The 13585-nt window shown below is 46.7% G+C and overlaps 1 protein-coding gene across 1 annotated transcript in view; it reads right to left on the bottom strand.

Annotated features, from left to right (window-relative positions):
* Nucleotides 1–11487, bottom strand: part of tiam2b (TIAM Rac1 associated GEF 2b) — a 29942-nt gene extending 18455 nt beyond the window's left edge. The window contains exons 1-6 of the mRNA XM_079996600.1: nucleotides 11367–11487; nucleotides 10028–11266; nucleotides 7989–8469; nucleotides 7710–7882; nucleotides 4927–5151; nucleotides 1489–1674 (exon numbers count right to left, since the gene is read on the bottom strand). Coding sequence (XP_079852726.1) covers nucleotides 1489–1674; nucleotides 4927–5151; nucleotides 7710–7882; nucleotides 7989–8469; nucleotides 10028–11260 — 2298 coding nt within the window. The 5' untranslated portion in view covers nucleotides 11261–11266; nucleotides 11367–11487. The remainder of the gene's footprint in view (nucleotides 1–1488; nucleotides 1675–4926; nucleotides 5152–7709; nucleotides 7883–7988; nucleotides 8470–10027; nucleotides 11267–11366) is intronic.
* Between the last annotated feature and the right edge of the window lie 2098 nt (nucleotides 11488–13585).

Here is a 13585-nt window from a genome sequence, read left to right as displayed (position 1 = left end):
CATGCTGTTCACATTTTGACATCATGAGACCAAGACGACACCTAACAGTTGATCAACAGGACCTCGCCATTGCGAGGCTTCAAACAGGATGTTCTTAGAGGGAAGTGGCCACTGAGCTTAGAGTGTCACAGAGTGTCACAGCAGCTTGCAACAGAGATACAGAGAGACTGGAAGAGTCACAGAAAGGCATAGAAGTGGACGTCCTTTGGCCACATCCCACACTGATGACCACTTCATTGTGAACAGTGCCCTGCGGAACCGGATGATGAATGCCACTCAACTCCGGGCACATTTAAGGGAGGTGAGAGGCACCCAGGTGTCACGTCAGATAATTCAAAACCGTTTACATCTGCGTGCTAGACGACCTGCAAGGGTACCTGACCACACCACCAGGCACAGGCATCATTGTCTTGCATGGGCCAGGGAGCATTGACGCTGGACGAGGAACCAGTGGCATCAGTGCTGTTGTCTCATGAAAGTCGATTCACATTGAGCAGAAATGATGGCCGCCAATGATGTTGGAGACGTCAAGGAGAGCACTATGCATCAGCCACTTTTGTCACCAGACGAGCCTTTGGTGGTGGTGGTCTTACAGTGTGGGCAGATGTGTCTAGTCAATACAGAACTGCCCTACACTTTGTGAATGGTACAGTGACAAGCCCATACTACCTGAATAACAACATTAATCCAGTCATTGTGCCCCTGCATGAACAACACAGGCCTAATTTCATCTTCAAGGACGACAATGCTCCAGCTCATCGAGGTCGCATCATTAGGGAACGGCTGCTGGAGACTGGGGTACCTCAAATGGAGTGGCCTGCACTTTCTCCGGACCTGAATCCCATAGAAAACCTTTGGGATCAGCCGAGTCGCCGTGTAGAGGCTCGTAACTCTGTGCCCCAGAACCTCAATGACCTGAGGGCCGCCCTTCAAGAAGAGTGGCGTGCCATGCCTCAGCAGACAATAAGTCGACTTGTGAACATGAGACGCATGAGACGTCATTGTCAAGCTGTAATTGATGCTCAAGGGCACATGACAAGTTATTGAGACATTGACATTTTTTGTTGTGGTATACCTACCACTGTTGTTGGCTTTTGTTTCAATAAATTGTTTGAAATGAGGAAATCACCATTGCATGCTTCTACTTAAATGCCCTACTTTCATGATATAATATCACTGTATTGATATAATATCAATTTCACCCGAAAGCCAAATATCCCTAACTTTTTGTGAGTAGTGTATATAAAAACATACAGAATATACATGCAATGCTATACACAGGATATGTTAGCGGCTATATAGGGTATGAATTATAAATCATCACCATAGATTATTGCGAAATATTTACTAAATGATTACAGTTTGTACAGTGTTATTGCACATTTAATATTGTGCAAGTGTGAGTGTGTATGTGAGTGAGCGAGCTAGTGAGAGAGACAGAGACAATAGTTCCATTTGTTTGGTTGCGGTGGTGAAGGGGGTCCGTACCAATGCGTGGAAGGAGGACACGGAGAAGACCCCCAGGCGTCCCAGCGCAGCCTTGGAGGGCCGGCCAGCCACCGCAAGGAGGCTCTTGGGGTTGGGGAGCTCGCTGCCCTGCAGGCTGGCCTGGTAGCAGCGGAGTCGGAACAGGTCTACGTTCAGTTTCTCCAGGTTCTGCTCCCACTGCTGGATCTGGTGATGCGCACGCGCGCACACGCACACACACACACACACACACACAGTATACAATACACAGTATTATACTGCACATCATTACTAAAGGTAAATATCACATATGGTGTCTGAACCACTGGATCTTCCAAGTCCATGCAGCAACTACACCGCGTTCCAAATTATTATGCAAATTGGATTTAAGCATAAACATAAACATTACATTTTTTGTTTTTCAATTAAACTTATGGATGGTATTGTGTTTCAGGGCTCTTTGGATCACTGAAATCAATCTCAGACACCTGTGATAATTAGTTTGCCAGGTGAGCCCAATTAAAGGAAAACTACTTAAGAAGGACGTTCCACATTATTAAGCAGACCACAGGTTTCAAGCAATATGGGAAAGAAAAAGGATCTCTCTGCTGCCGAAAAAAGCGTCAAATAGTGCAATGCCTTGGACAAGGTATGAAAACATTAGATATTTCACAAAAACTTAAGCGTGATCATCGTACTGTGAATTTGTGGCTGATTTACAGCACAGACGGGTTCGTGCAGATAAAGGCATAATGAGGAAGGTTTCTGCCAGACAAATTCATCGGATTAAGAGAGCAGCTGGTAAAATTCCATTACAAAGCAGCAAACAGGTATTTGAAGCTGCTGGTGCCTCTTGAGTCCCGCAAACCTCAAGGTCTAGGATCCTCCAGAGGCTTGCAGTTGTGCATAAGCCTACTATTCGGCCACCCCTTACCAATGCTCACAAGCAGAAATGGTTGTAATGGGCCCAGAAATACATCAAGACTAATTTTCAAACAGTTTACTGATGAGTGCCGTGCAACCCTGGATGGTCCAGATGGATGGAGTAGTGGATGGTTGGTGGATGGCCACCATGTCCCAACAAGGCTGCGACGTCAGCAAGGAGGTGGAAGAGTCATGTTTTGGGCCGGAATCATGGAGAGAGGGCTGGTAGGCCCTTTTAGGGGCCCTGAAGGTGTGAAAATGATCTACGCAAAGTATATAGAGTTTCAGACTGACTACTTTCTTCCATGGAACAAAAAGAAGAACTGTGCCTTCCGTAGCAAAATCATCTTCATGCATGACAATGCACCATCTCATGCTGCAAAGAATACCTCTGTGTCATTGGCTGCTATGGGCATAAAAGGAGAGAAACTCATGGTGTGGCCCCCATCCTCCCCTGACCTCAACCCTATTGAGAACCTTTAGAGCATCCTCAAGTAAAATATCTAAGGGTGGGAGGCAGTTCGCATCAAAATGGCAGCTCTGGGAGGCTATTCTGACATCCTGCAAAGAAATTCAAGCAGAAACTCTCCAAAAACTCACAAGTTCAATGGATGCAAGAATTGTGAAGGTGATATCAAAGAAGGGGTCCTATGTTAACATGTAACTTGGCCTGTTCAGATGTTATTGATTTCAGTAAATATGACCTCCTAATGCTGCAAATTCAACAAATGACCATTTTCAGTTCTTTGCAACCTAAAAAATGTTTTGAAACTCTGTTGTGCATAATAATTTAGAACAGTCCATTTTGAGTTTTTTATTTTTTCAAAAAAATACTGTTATCATTGGGAGGTTTGTTCAATAACATTCAAATTATACCCTAATGGTTGATGACTTGAAAATTATACTGACCGTCATTTGCATAAAAATATAATTTGCATAATAATTTGGAACGCGGTGTATTATATTTGTCCTCTTTTGAAACACACTTATTATAACTCATCTTTATCTACAATATACTACATTCTGCTTTGATTTGAAAACAATAAAGTGAATCAATAGATGGAAACGTACGTCTCCCCTGTCCTACAGAGAGGGTTTGGTTTGGCTTAGTTGTCCTTGGTGAGTATCACCAATTGGCCTTATCTGATATCACTGGTGGTGAGAGAGCAAAGGATCACACACACACACACACACACACACACACACACACACACACACACACACACACACACACACACACACACACACACACACACACACACACACACACACACACACACACACACACACACACACACATACACACTTTCCCCTCCTCTGTGCCAGGGTAGAAGAATAATTGAATTGCAGTTGGGGATATAAGGCAGTAATGCAGAGAAGGTCAGCGAAGGTTACTTCAAACAGCAGTTCTGGGATCAGTTTCAGCGTTCTGAGGTAAGACGGGATCAAAGGATGCCGAGAGCCATGAGAATACCCAGAAAGTGAAGTGATGGGTTCACGCCCGCTGCTAACTAGCCGTGGAAACTCCCGTAACCACATAACGAAATGGGGGCGTCCACTTATATTTAGGGCATTTTTCGTCCATTCCCTGTGTTCTGTTACTGTGAACAGAAAATATGTCATTGAAACAGAATTCTGCTGATGGAATATTTCATGGATTTTTTTAAGTGATACTGTATCCCTGTACACTGGTCTTGGAAGCATTTATTTTGTAAATAATGGAACAATTTGCTTCTTTAGTGAAACACATTGCTCGGATTTCATCGCCAGTGTGTGTGATGAAAATGGGTGTGAGAGGATGTGTGGATCTGTGTGTGTGTGTGTGTGTGTGTGTGTGTGTGTGTGTGTCTGTGAGTCACAAACTTGCTTGGGCTTACACGTTTATTTCATCACCCCAACATTTGGTTTATGACATAACAGCCCCCGTCCCATTGGATGGACCGGGCCTCGGGAGAGGACAGCACGATGCTCACGGAACGGTGTCAGCCTAAAACATCAAGATAGTTTGCTCCAGTGTGTGCCACCAAGACATTAGGGCTCGGGACCGTCTGTGTTGGTTACATAACGGTTTTAAAACACTAGAGTTCAGTTTTCCCAGGAGGCCCAGATAGCGTGCAACCCACCTAGCAGCAATGAGGCCATGACTGAGTGTTTTCATCTATTTTTCTCAGTCATTGCAGGGGGACAAGGTTCTGATTCACCAGTATTAATGCAGGACAACCAGGACCAATTGAGAAGCATTGCTGTGCATTTGTAAGCATATGAAGCCCCAGAAAAACGGAATCCATAACATACTGTTGGTGTTGGATTTTACCTGCAGATCCACACGGGGAATTGAACCCCTAACTAACTAATTTCAGTGCATCACCTACCTGTTCGCTTATAAGGAACTGTGCCATTAAAGCTGGAAGTGTTAGTGCCATGCTCTACCCATTACTTACAAAGGAAAAATCCCAATAAAGGAGAATCGTGACAGACATAAGTCAGAGGGAGGGCATGGAAAAGCCCCCCCCCCCCCCCCCCCCGTCTCCTCACCTGGCTCTCCACAGCCTTCCTGTTCTTCTGATCCCTGATGACGGAGAGCTGCAGCTCGGCCATTTTCTTCATCTTGCCATCCATGTCAATCTTCTGCAGCAGGGAGCGGGTGTGGCTGCGGAGGAAGCGCAGCGTGTCCTCCTTGCCCTGCCGCTTGGCCAGGAGCGAGGCGCTGGCCGAATGGATCGACCTCACCCAGTTCTCCAGGTCCGTCTGGTTGGCGGCCTGGAGGAGGGGAGGAGGAGGAGGAGGAGGAGAGGAGGACCACAAGATATAGAGATACAGTAGCACTGCATCAACATACGCCTGTTCGCAGGTCAGCAAATGTCTGGGATTGAGCCTTGGTTGCAGTATACTGAGTAGGGAAGCTGGTCTGGGAGGAAGTGGTTGAAATCCAGTCTGGTAACAGCAAGTGACTGACCTAACGTAATGTCCTTCAGCAAGGCACTAAATCCCTTTCTGACACTGGGCAGCCCCTGTCACATCGTCTTAACGGTTGGTACTTGTTATTTTGTTCTGCTCTGCAACTGGGATTGAGGCAATCCACACCAGACAAATGCTGGTTGGCCATCCCATTTGGACACCATTCACGCCGGAACAAAATAACCTGTATGGCAGTGTATAGTATCATAAAATCAAATCGTAAAAGTCTAGAAGGACCATAATCTTACTGTCTTTCCTACTATCGACTCTGCATTCAAATATCTTATCTTACCCTATATCCTACCATATCCATATCTTACCCTATCATTGAGTTGAAAACGCTGTGTGTAACACAAAGGTTATACATGCTGTGTCCTTACATGCTCCAACAGGAACTACGGGCCATTGGGGTCTTTGATCACGGATTGGGTGGAAACCTTTTACACCACAGCTGGCCTAAAAGGCATTCCCAGGCAGCCAACTTACCGGACAGATCCGTTCACACTGCCGGTCTAAACCGGTAGTAAAGAGGTACTTCGACACAGTGTGAAACTCAACGCCGAATTCTAAACGTCCCCGTGGAGGAGGCTTACATTTAGAGTCGCGGCGGAATCAAATCAGCACTTCAAGAAAGTTCCAATTAAAATCTACTGAGTTGAATTTAAAATTGCGCGATTTACCCCACCTGCCCATTTTTGAGATCTCATCGGGCGGAGGCGAACATTTGTTGCGAGAAGAGGGAGGATGTTGCAATTGTCATTAGAGGGCCGTGTCCACATCCCAGACAAAAAGCCTTCAACACCTAGGGACATTCATCACTACCCCTCCAACAAACACCAAAGAACAAGACAACAGGTTGCCATGGGGATACCGGGCAGATGGGTGAGCGCGGTGATTTGTGTGTCTGGTAAACATTCTCTGGGGCTTGATTGAAGGGGCACCATTGACAGAATAAATGAGCTTTGACGCCGGCGTGCGGAGAGAAGTGTTTCCCTCCTCAACGTGCAGATCATGGGTCTAAGAGTCACAATTATTCTTGTGTATCGGGAATCTTTGTTAGATTTACTATCAGGGCACTATGGCTCCGACCTTTGACTTCTGTGCGTAACAGTGTTGTGCAAGTCAGAATGGTGAATTTTCTCGAAATGCCGTTCTGCTAACCCATTTCTTCGGTAAATATACGCTCATATATAATATGAGCGCATATGATAATATATGATATGATAATAAATTAATATAATACACGAACCATTACGTTTTAAGGTTTTAAGTCATCTAAGTTTTAAAGTAATCTAAGTGCGGTCTTTAGCCAAAATAAAAGCTGTAAAACTATCCAACCGTCTGACTAAATCCACTATACAAAGAACATTTTTTACATAGTTTTGTGTTCCTAACCCCGTAGAGGAGGCTGGGACAATGATAGCACAACGACCAGATATACCCAGCACCAACATAGTCATTACCGAGCGCTACGGCCAAACAAAATGTGCCAGAGCCAGGCACATACTTGTGGTATGGGCCTGAGGGGCCGGGCAGGAGAGAACGACCGCAAGCCTCAGAGGTCGTTCTTAAAATTCATTCACACTATTCTGAAAGCATGCACGGCTCATGCTGATTACTCTCGGGAGAAAAAGCGTAGATGGTGAAGGAGAAAAAAACAAGAGCATTACAGTTAAAAATGGACGGAACAGACACAGAACAGTGAGTCATACTCAGTCCTACTACAAAGAGTAGGGTTAGATGACCTACACTGGGCATTGTGGGTATTGCTTAGGTTACAAGGTTACAAATGTAAATATTGGGATAAGATAGACTGACATGATTTATGATTTATTCAACATTTATTCTGGTAATTGTCAATCATGGTCTTCATTTACATTTAGTGTGTTTTTTAAGAACTAGAAGATACTAGAATGGTACAGAAGCGGCTAGATTTGATTTGTGGCTTTCCTGTAAACAACTTCTGACTGTGGGTGTGGCGTTCGAGTTGATGATGTGGTCTGTGATTGGTTGGTTGTTTTCGATACTAATTATGACAATAAATCAAATGTACACTTGTATCATTCAACATGTTATTACACCCACCGTGATCGGTCAAAAACACAAGCTAATGTTAATGACGGCTAGATGCGTTTAAATCGTTTACCATATACTCTCTTATAAAACCTTGCGCCTGATCCTGAAAAGGGGTGGGGGGCCATTTGACATGGAGAGGATGTGGGTTTTTATTCTTACCAACCACGACACCGGCTCATTTCACTGACTTCAAGGGAGGATTGACAGTACTTGGTGAAATTGTTGCTGTTCTAGAACAACAATGTGATTGTGATCCTCCTCCTGCTCTAGTTCTTCTTTCTCACCTGGAAGAGGTAGACATCTCCGCAGGAGTTGCTCAGACAGAAGACATTCTCCTTCTTGGGGTGTTCTGGGACGGCCTGGACGATGCTGTCCTCGGCCAACAAGGCATAGCCTGGCGATCCCTCTTGCTCCATTGTGCTCTTCCCTAAGGTCTCGTAAAAGAGCAGCGTGCAACCTGAGGGGTCAAAGGTCAACGTTAGGTATTTAAGACGTTTATTGTGAATCATATCACCCCAATCTCCTGCCTCTGTTCCATGAAATAGTGACGGTCGTATCCCTACCTTTGAGTGTCACCCAGTAGTGTCTCCACTTGCGACGGGAAACCATCTCCAGCTTCCTGTCCTTGTTCACGGTGATAAGGGCTTTGAAGGACAGCCAGCCCGCCCTGCGGACCACACCCTGCTCCTTCTCAAACAGGAGGTCAAGCTGCTCTAGGGAGCAGCCCAGCGACCCACTGCTGCTCTCCTCCCCACCCTCCTCGCCCTCACCCTCCGAGGGCTCAGCCACCTCCGCCCTGCTGTGGCCCATCTCCAGCTCCTGCATAAAGTTCTCATAGATGTTCTGCTGCAGGGCATCGCCGTAGGGCGTTTGATGGGACGTTGCACTCCCAGAGGACCCACAGCGGACCGACGGGACCTGGAGAAGGTTTTGGGTAAGGTTCTGGACGTGGAGGGGGTTGCAGGACCACAGTGTGCTGGAGTTACTAAGACCCGGGTCCAATCCGTTTCTGAAGACATCACCAGACTCACTGCCATATGGTTCCTAGGGAGTTGCAGAGGAATGGTTCCGTTTAATTCTTGAAACATTCAAAAATTTAACAACAGAAACTATGGATGGACTGATACCAATTCTGGAGTGTATATTGGTCAGAATCCAGGCTTAAAATAGTGATAGAGTATTCCACAATACAACAATCTTATACAAAGAGCCATATCAAACAAGTCAGATCATAAAGAATAGCCACTTGATTTTCTGCTTTTTTTAAACATTGAGAATCAGATTCTGGTTAAAATCTTGACGACTTTGTGTTTTGTGTCACTGATTTTGTTTGGGAAGATTCTTCAACGGCAGACTTCAAATACTCTGAGTCTACATACCCACCCCTCCTCCTTCCTCATCCCTCCATTCTCCCAGGGAACCAGAACAAAGCACTCAATCAGGACAGATGTCCCAGATTAAGTGACCCGGTAACCTTAAATCCATTATTAAAAAGGTAATCAACAAGCACTTCCCTGAGCAAGAGAAAGACAAGAGGGCTCCTCTTACAGCCGTGACAGCGCAGGAGGTCGGCCGACTTGTCACAGTACGGTCGAGTCAAATAACAGTCATTAAACCAACACCCGCTGTTCTCTGTTGTCCCTGACGCGGTGCATGCTTCAACATCCACACAGCGTGAGAGGAATCTGCATGTGGAAAAACGAACTCTGTATCCTCTAATGAGAAGGGACAGCAATGTGTTCAGCTGTGGCTGAACCACATCTAGTCAAGCCATGTAACTGACTGTTTTGTGGACATGACAAAAAGAAGAAGAACAAACCAACTAAAACATTCATCACACTGAACTGACTCCAACTTGCTTTGGCTTTGTCTAGACTCTTGTATGATTCCATTGTTGGAGACCAATGCATTTTCTGAATTTCTGCTCATTTGGTTCTCCGTGCTCAAAAGGTGACAATAGATGTTAAGCTCTTCATCTGCTTTTTCATATTGTGATCCCAAGAGCCCCTGTGTAGCAAAATACAAAGTCTATGTAGAATATTACCTATAGACACTGAAACTGATTAACTGTTGACTCCCAATGCATCCCAGCTGCTATCAGTATGTCCGTGTTATTGTTCATGTTGTGTTCAGGATATGACCTCAGAGTGGTAATAGTAAACAGGATATGGCGTTAACTTTTAAATAGGACACTTGTGCTGAAAGTAATTTCAGACCATTTCTAAGTATAATGAGAGGTAGCTGGGATAGAATTGATGTTCTGACTATACCACCATCTAGCAGAACTTCTACTCATGCTATCATTAATAAATACGCTTAATACTGCCTCTACTGTACCACTGCTGCAAAACAGATACTACAACTAGTGCCACTGCAATTAGTATTAAACATATTATTCAAACACTGCTTCCCAGGACTAAGACAAACAAAAAGCAAAACAACAAAAAAGAGAAACATTAAAATAAATATACAAATAAAAACAAATAGAAAGACAAGCAACGTGCTGATGGTCAGACAGACAGGGCGATATAGGGATATCTAGACAGGCAAACAGACATGTAGAGATACACAGACATAGAAAGACTAAATTATTGTAATTTACCTGCATCCTCCTCTTCTTCTTGCTCAGACTTCCTGTCCAGTCACTCAAGCGTCTGATGCGGCTCTTCAGGAAATCCTTCCGGCTGTTGCTGGCGGCGACGACGCCAGACTCTGCCCTGTGGCAGGGAAGGGTAACAGAGGAGTAAGTCTGCTCTTCTCCTACAGAGATCTCTTCCTGGATGACAACATCCAGCGGCTCCGAGACTAAGGGGAAGGAGGGCGAGCTCCTCCGAGGCTGAGCAGAGGCGTCCTGGATCTGGGCAGAGGGAGGGAAGGCAGCCGCAGTGCTGGAGTACAGGTCCGACAGGGACAGGGAGGGGAGTGACCCCAGACCCGACTCCCTGAGCTCGGGCCGAACAATCACAGAGTCCCTGATGCCACTGTCCTCCGTGCGACCGGAGTAACAGGTGGTGTATCCTGCAACGCCTCCGTTAATAAACTCGCCGCCACTGTTGGTGTCAACGGTAGGGAAGAGGAGACCGGTGGCGAATCCAGGTGAGATGTCCTCCATCTGGGCTGAGGAGAAGGTGTTGTACCCGCTACTGGCATACCCCCCGCTGGTCTCGTCGGTGCGCGTGGAGGAGAAGGTGGTGTAGCCGCTGCAGTTGTCCGCGTTCTGCCTGCAGGTGAAGACGTTGTCGACCAGCTCGGTGGCGTTGCCCCAGGGTGCATCGTACCAAGAGCCCTCTGAGCTCAGCGAGCTGCCCTTGCTGTTGCGTAGCGAGGGTTCTGGGCCTCCTGAGGTGGGGTGGCGGGCAGCTGGGCCCTGGGACTCAGCAGGGACCACCCTGCCGCTGGTAAACTCAACCCTCATGCTGCCATCCTTACTGAGCAGCACCTTGGGGCTTCTACGGCTCTCCAATGGCCGATCCGGGTTCAGTCTACCGCATGCGCCAATACCATTACCCTCCGCGTTGCTCTTCATGTAGCCATAGTGCTTATTTACACTCTTGAAGCTGACCTGAGACCTGACACAGTTCGGCACAGACTCCTCTCTCAGCTGGACGCTGGGCTCTCCGCTACCCACCTTGGGGAGTTGCTGGTAGTGCCAGGAGCTGTAAGGCTGACTGCTCCTCTGTTGGGGTAGGAAGCACCTCCCCCCAGGCCGGCTCCCCTCGCTGCCTCTCCACCAGCTGTGAGGAGACGGCACCTCGGCTCTCTTGGAGGGGAACCTGAGAGAGCAGGACTTGCCAGGAGCCATAAAGTTGCTGTGCTGGCTGTCTGTGTTTCCCATTCTGATCTGGAAGACAACACAGGAAAATGACATCATCACAACGAGACTGAAAGGTTGGAAGGGAGGTGTGGAATAAAGCACAAACATATTTTAAGCACACACTTACCAGTTGTAGTGCCTTTTACTCCTTTGCATGCTCCTCAGCAGTCTGGTGTTGTATGGGAGCTCCTCGGGACAGAGCATCTCTCTCTCTCTCTCTCTCTCTCTCTCTCCCTCTCTTTCTCTCTCTCTCTCTCTCTCATCTGTTGGGGGAACAGAGGAGGGAGGGGCTTCAGTAAGTGAGTTCCACACAGACTTGGCTTTTGTGAGTGCACTGTGGTCGGCGACCCCCCCCACCCCTCTACTCACCAACCCCCTTTTCCAACCCATACCCACAATCTAAACACCCTCTATCCTACCCCCAAAACCCCAAATCGACCCCCCCACCCCCACCCAAAACCCCCACCCCCCTTGCCCCAGAACTGTTCTATGACATCGTGCTGCTGAAGGGGCCCATTTTAAACCACTTTGTGCTGTCTCCTGTTTATTTTGGTTCAGTGGAATTTCAAGCAATTTTCTCCCCGTTTTATTTATTTATTTATTTATTTTCCTCTTTTCTTTTGGGGGTCTTCTCTCATGGGCGATTAAGCTTAAGTCATCACACAATGTTATTTTAGGCACCACTTCAGGCAATTTCATCAAATTCGGGCTTTCAGCAACTGCACAACAGTGAAGGACACTATGGGGAAGAGAGAGAGAAACGCAGAAAAGCCCCATAAAACCAAAAACCAGAAGATATTACACACACCACATTTCCTTCGGTTTAGCCTTAACCAAGAACATGTTGTACATACATGTTGAGTAGCAGCTTCATAAGCATCATACCAAACTCTGGGACGCTCTTCAGCTGACCAGAGGTCAGGGGTTGCCAGGGACTTGCAATTCAGAGTGCTCCCACAGAGGAGGGACACACCCAACCCATCCTGGGGGTCACTGGGAGAGGAGGCGGACGGTCCCCATGGCAACACAACGCACCACTGACCCCAAACAGATCGGTGACCTCTGACCCTTTCATTAAACCAAGATGCGGAGGGTGGAAAGAAAACTGCGACAGCTGGAAGGCCAGGGGAGCAGAAGAACTGTTTATTCTCTTCAATAATGAAAGCATCGATATAATGCCATTTTTTACTTTTATGAGATTTGCAAGAAAAATATGATGACTGATATTTGGGTGCCATTTGACACAAATAAATAGACGCACAAAGAAAAGATAATATTTATATAATATGGATAAAGGGGAGAGAGAGAAAGGCAGAGACAGACTAAAATATAACCAAATTAAGTTAGATGCCACAGACTGGAACTGAACCTGTGATTACCTGTGTCCCTATGACACTGCATGTAGTCCTGCATCCCAAATATTCACGAACTACAAGTTGAATGACCTGGCTCTCAGCCAATCAGTGGCCACTATCCCAAACACCCTACGGGCCAACAGGCTTGTGTAGTGGGTGGAGGATGTGGGGCATGAATGGTGAATGTAAGAGAGGGCGGTCCACTTGTGTCTGCCTCTCCCATCAGCCATCTGCCACCTCGCAGGGGCGAACCCAGTCACTTTCGACCCCTCACATTGTTCCAGAACAAAGGGCCCAGTCGCGTGCGCACACGCACACACACACACACACACACACACACACACACACACACACACACACACACACAGCAAGAAAGTTGTATTGCCGTGAAACTCATCCAGCCCTGAATTGATAAGGCCGCCACGATGAATGCTCATTCTGATTCAGATTGTGTCGAGGAATGCCACCTGTTCCTAATACGGACGCCACAGCCTATTAGAAATTAGTCCAGCCAGCTCTGGGAACTCCCTCCTCCAGGGCAATGATATTTCAGTGGTTTGAAGGAGAACTTTAATTGCATTATTTTAAGAAAAGTCAACTCACATTTGACCGACCTGACTTAATGACTCTACTGAAGCACTTCTCTCATGTCAGAATAGTATAGATGACATCTTATAACTGTCAAATCACATGTTCCATCCATCCAGACACCCCTGCTGTACTGCCCTTGAGCAAGACGAGAAACGTCTCCCTGCACTTGTAAGGCTGAGGTGCTCCAGACCCCTGACCCACTCATAATCCTCATAATTCGAGGCATCTCTTCTCTCCCGTCCTATAATGTGTGTCCTGCAGCTGTAATGTGTTTATGAATCGTGGATGCTGGAACCATTTATCTCGGCTCAGTAGCTCAGAGTAGAGACTTGGCGGGGTATAAACAGACAGGAGAGTTTCCCAAAACAAACTGCGTCTGTATTAAAACCAGAGGCGTCTG

This window comes from Zeus faber (genome assembly GCF_960531495.2).
Source record: "Zeus faber genome assembly, chromosome: 2".
Taxonomy (NCBI): domain Eukaryota; kingdom Metazoa; phylum Chordata; class Actinopteri; order Zeiformes; family Zeidae; genus Zeus; species Zeus faber.
This window is presented reverse-complemented; position numbering and strand designations above follow the sequence as displayed.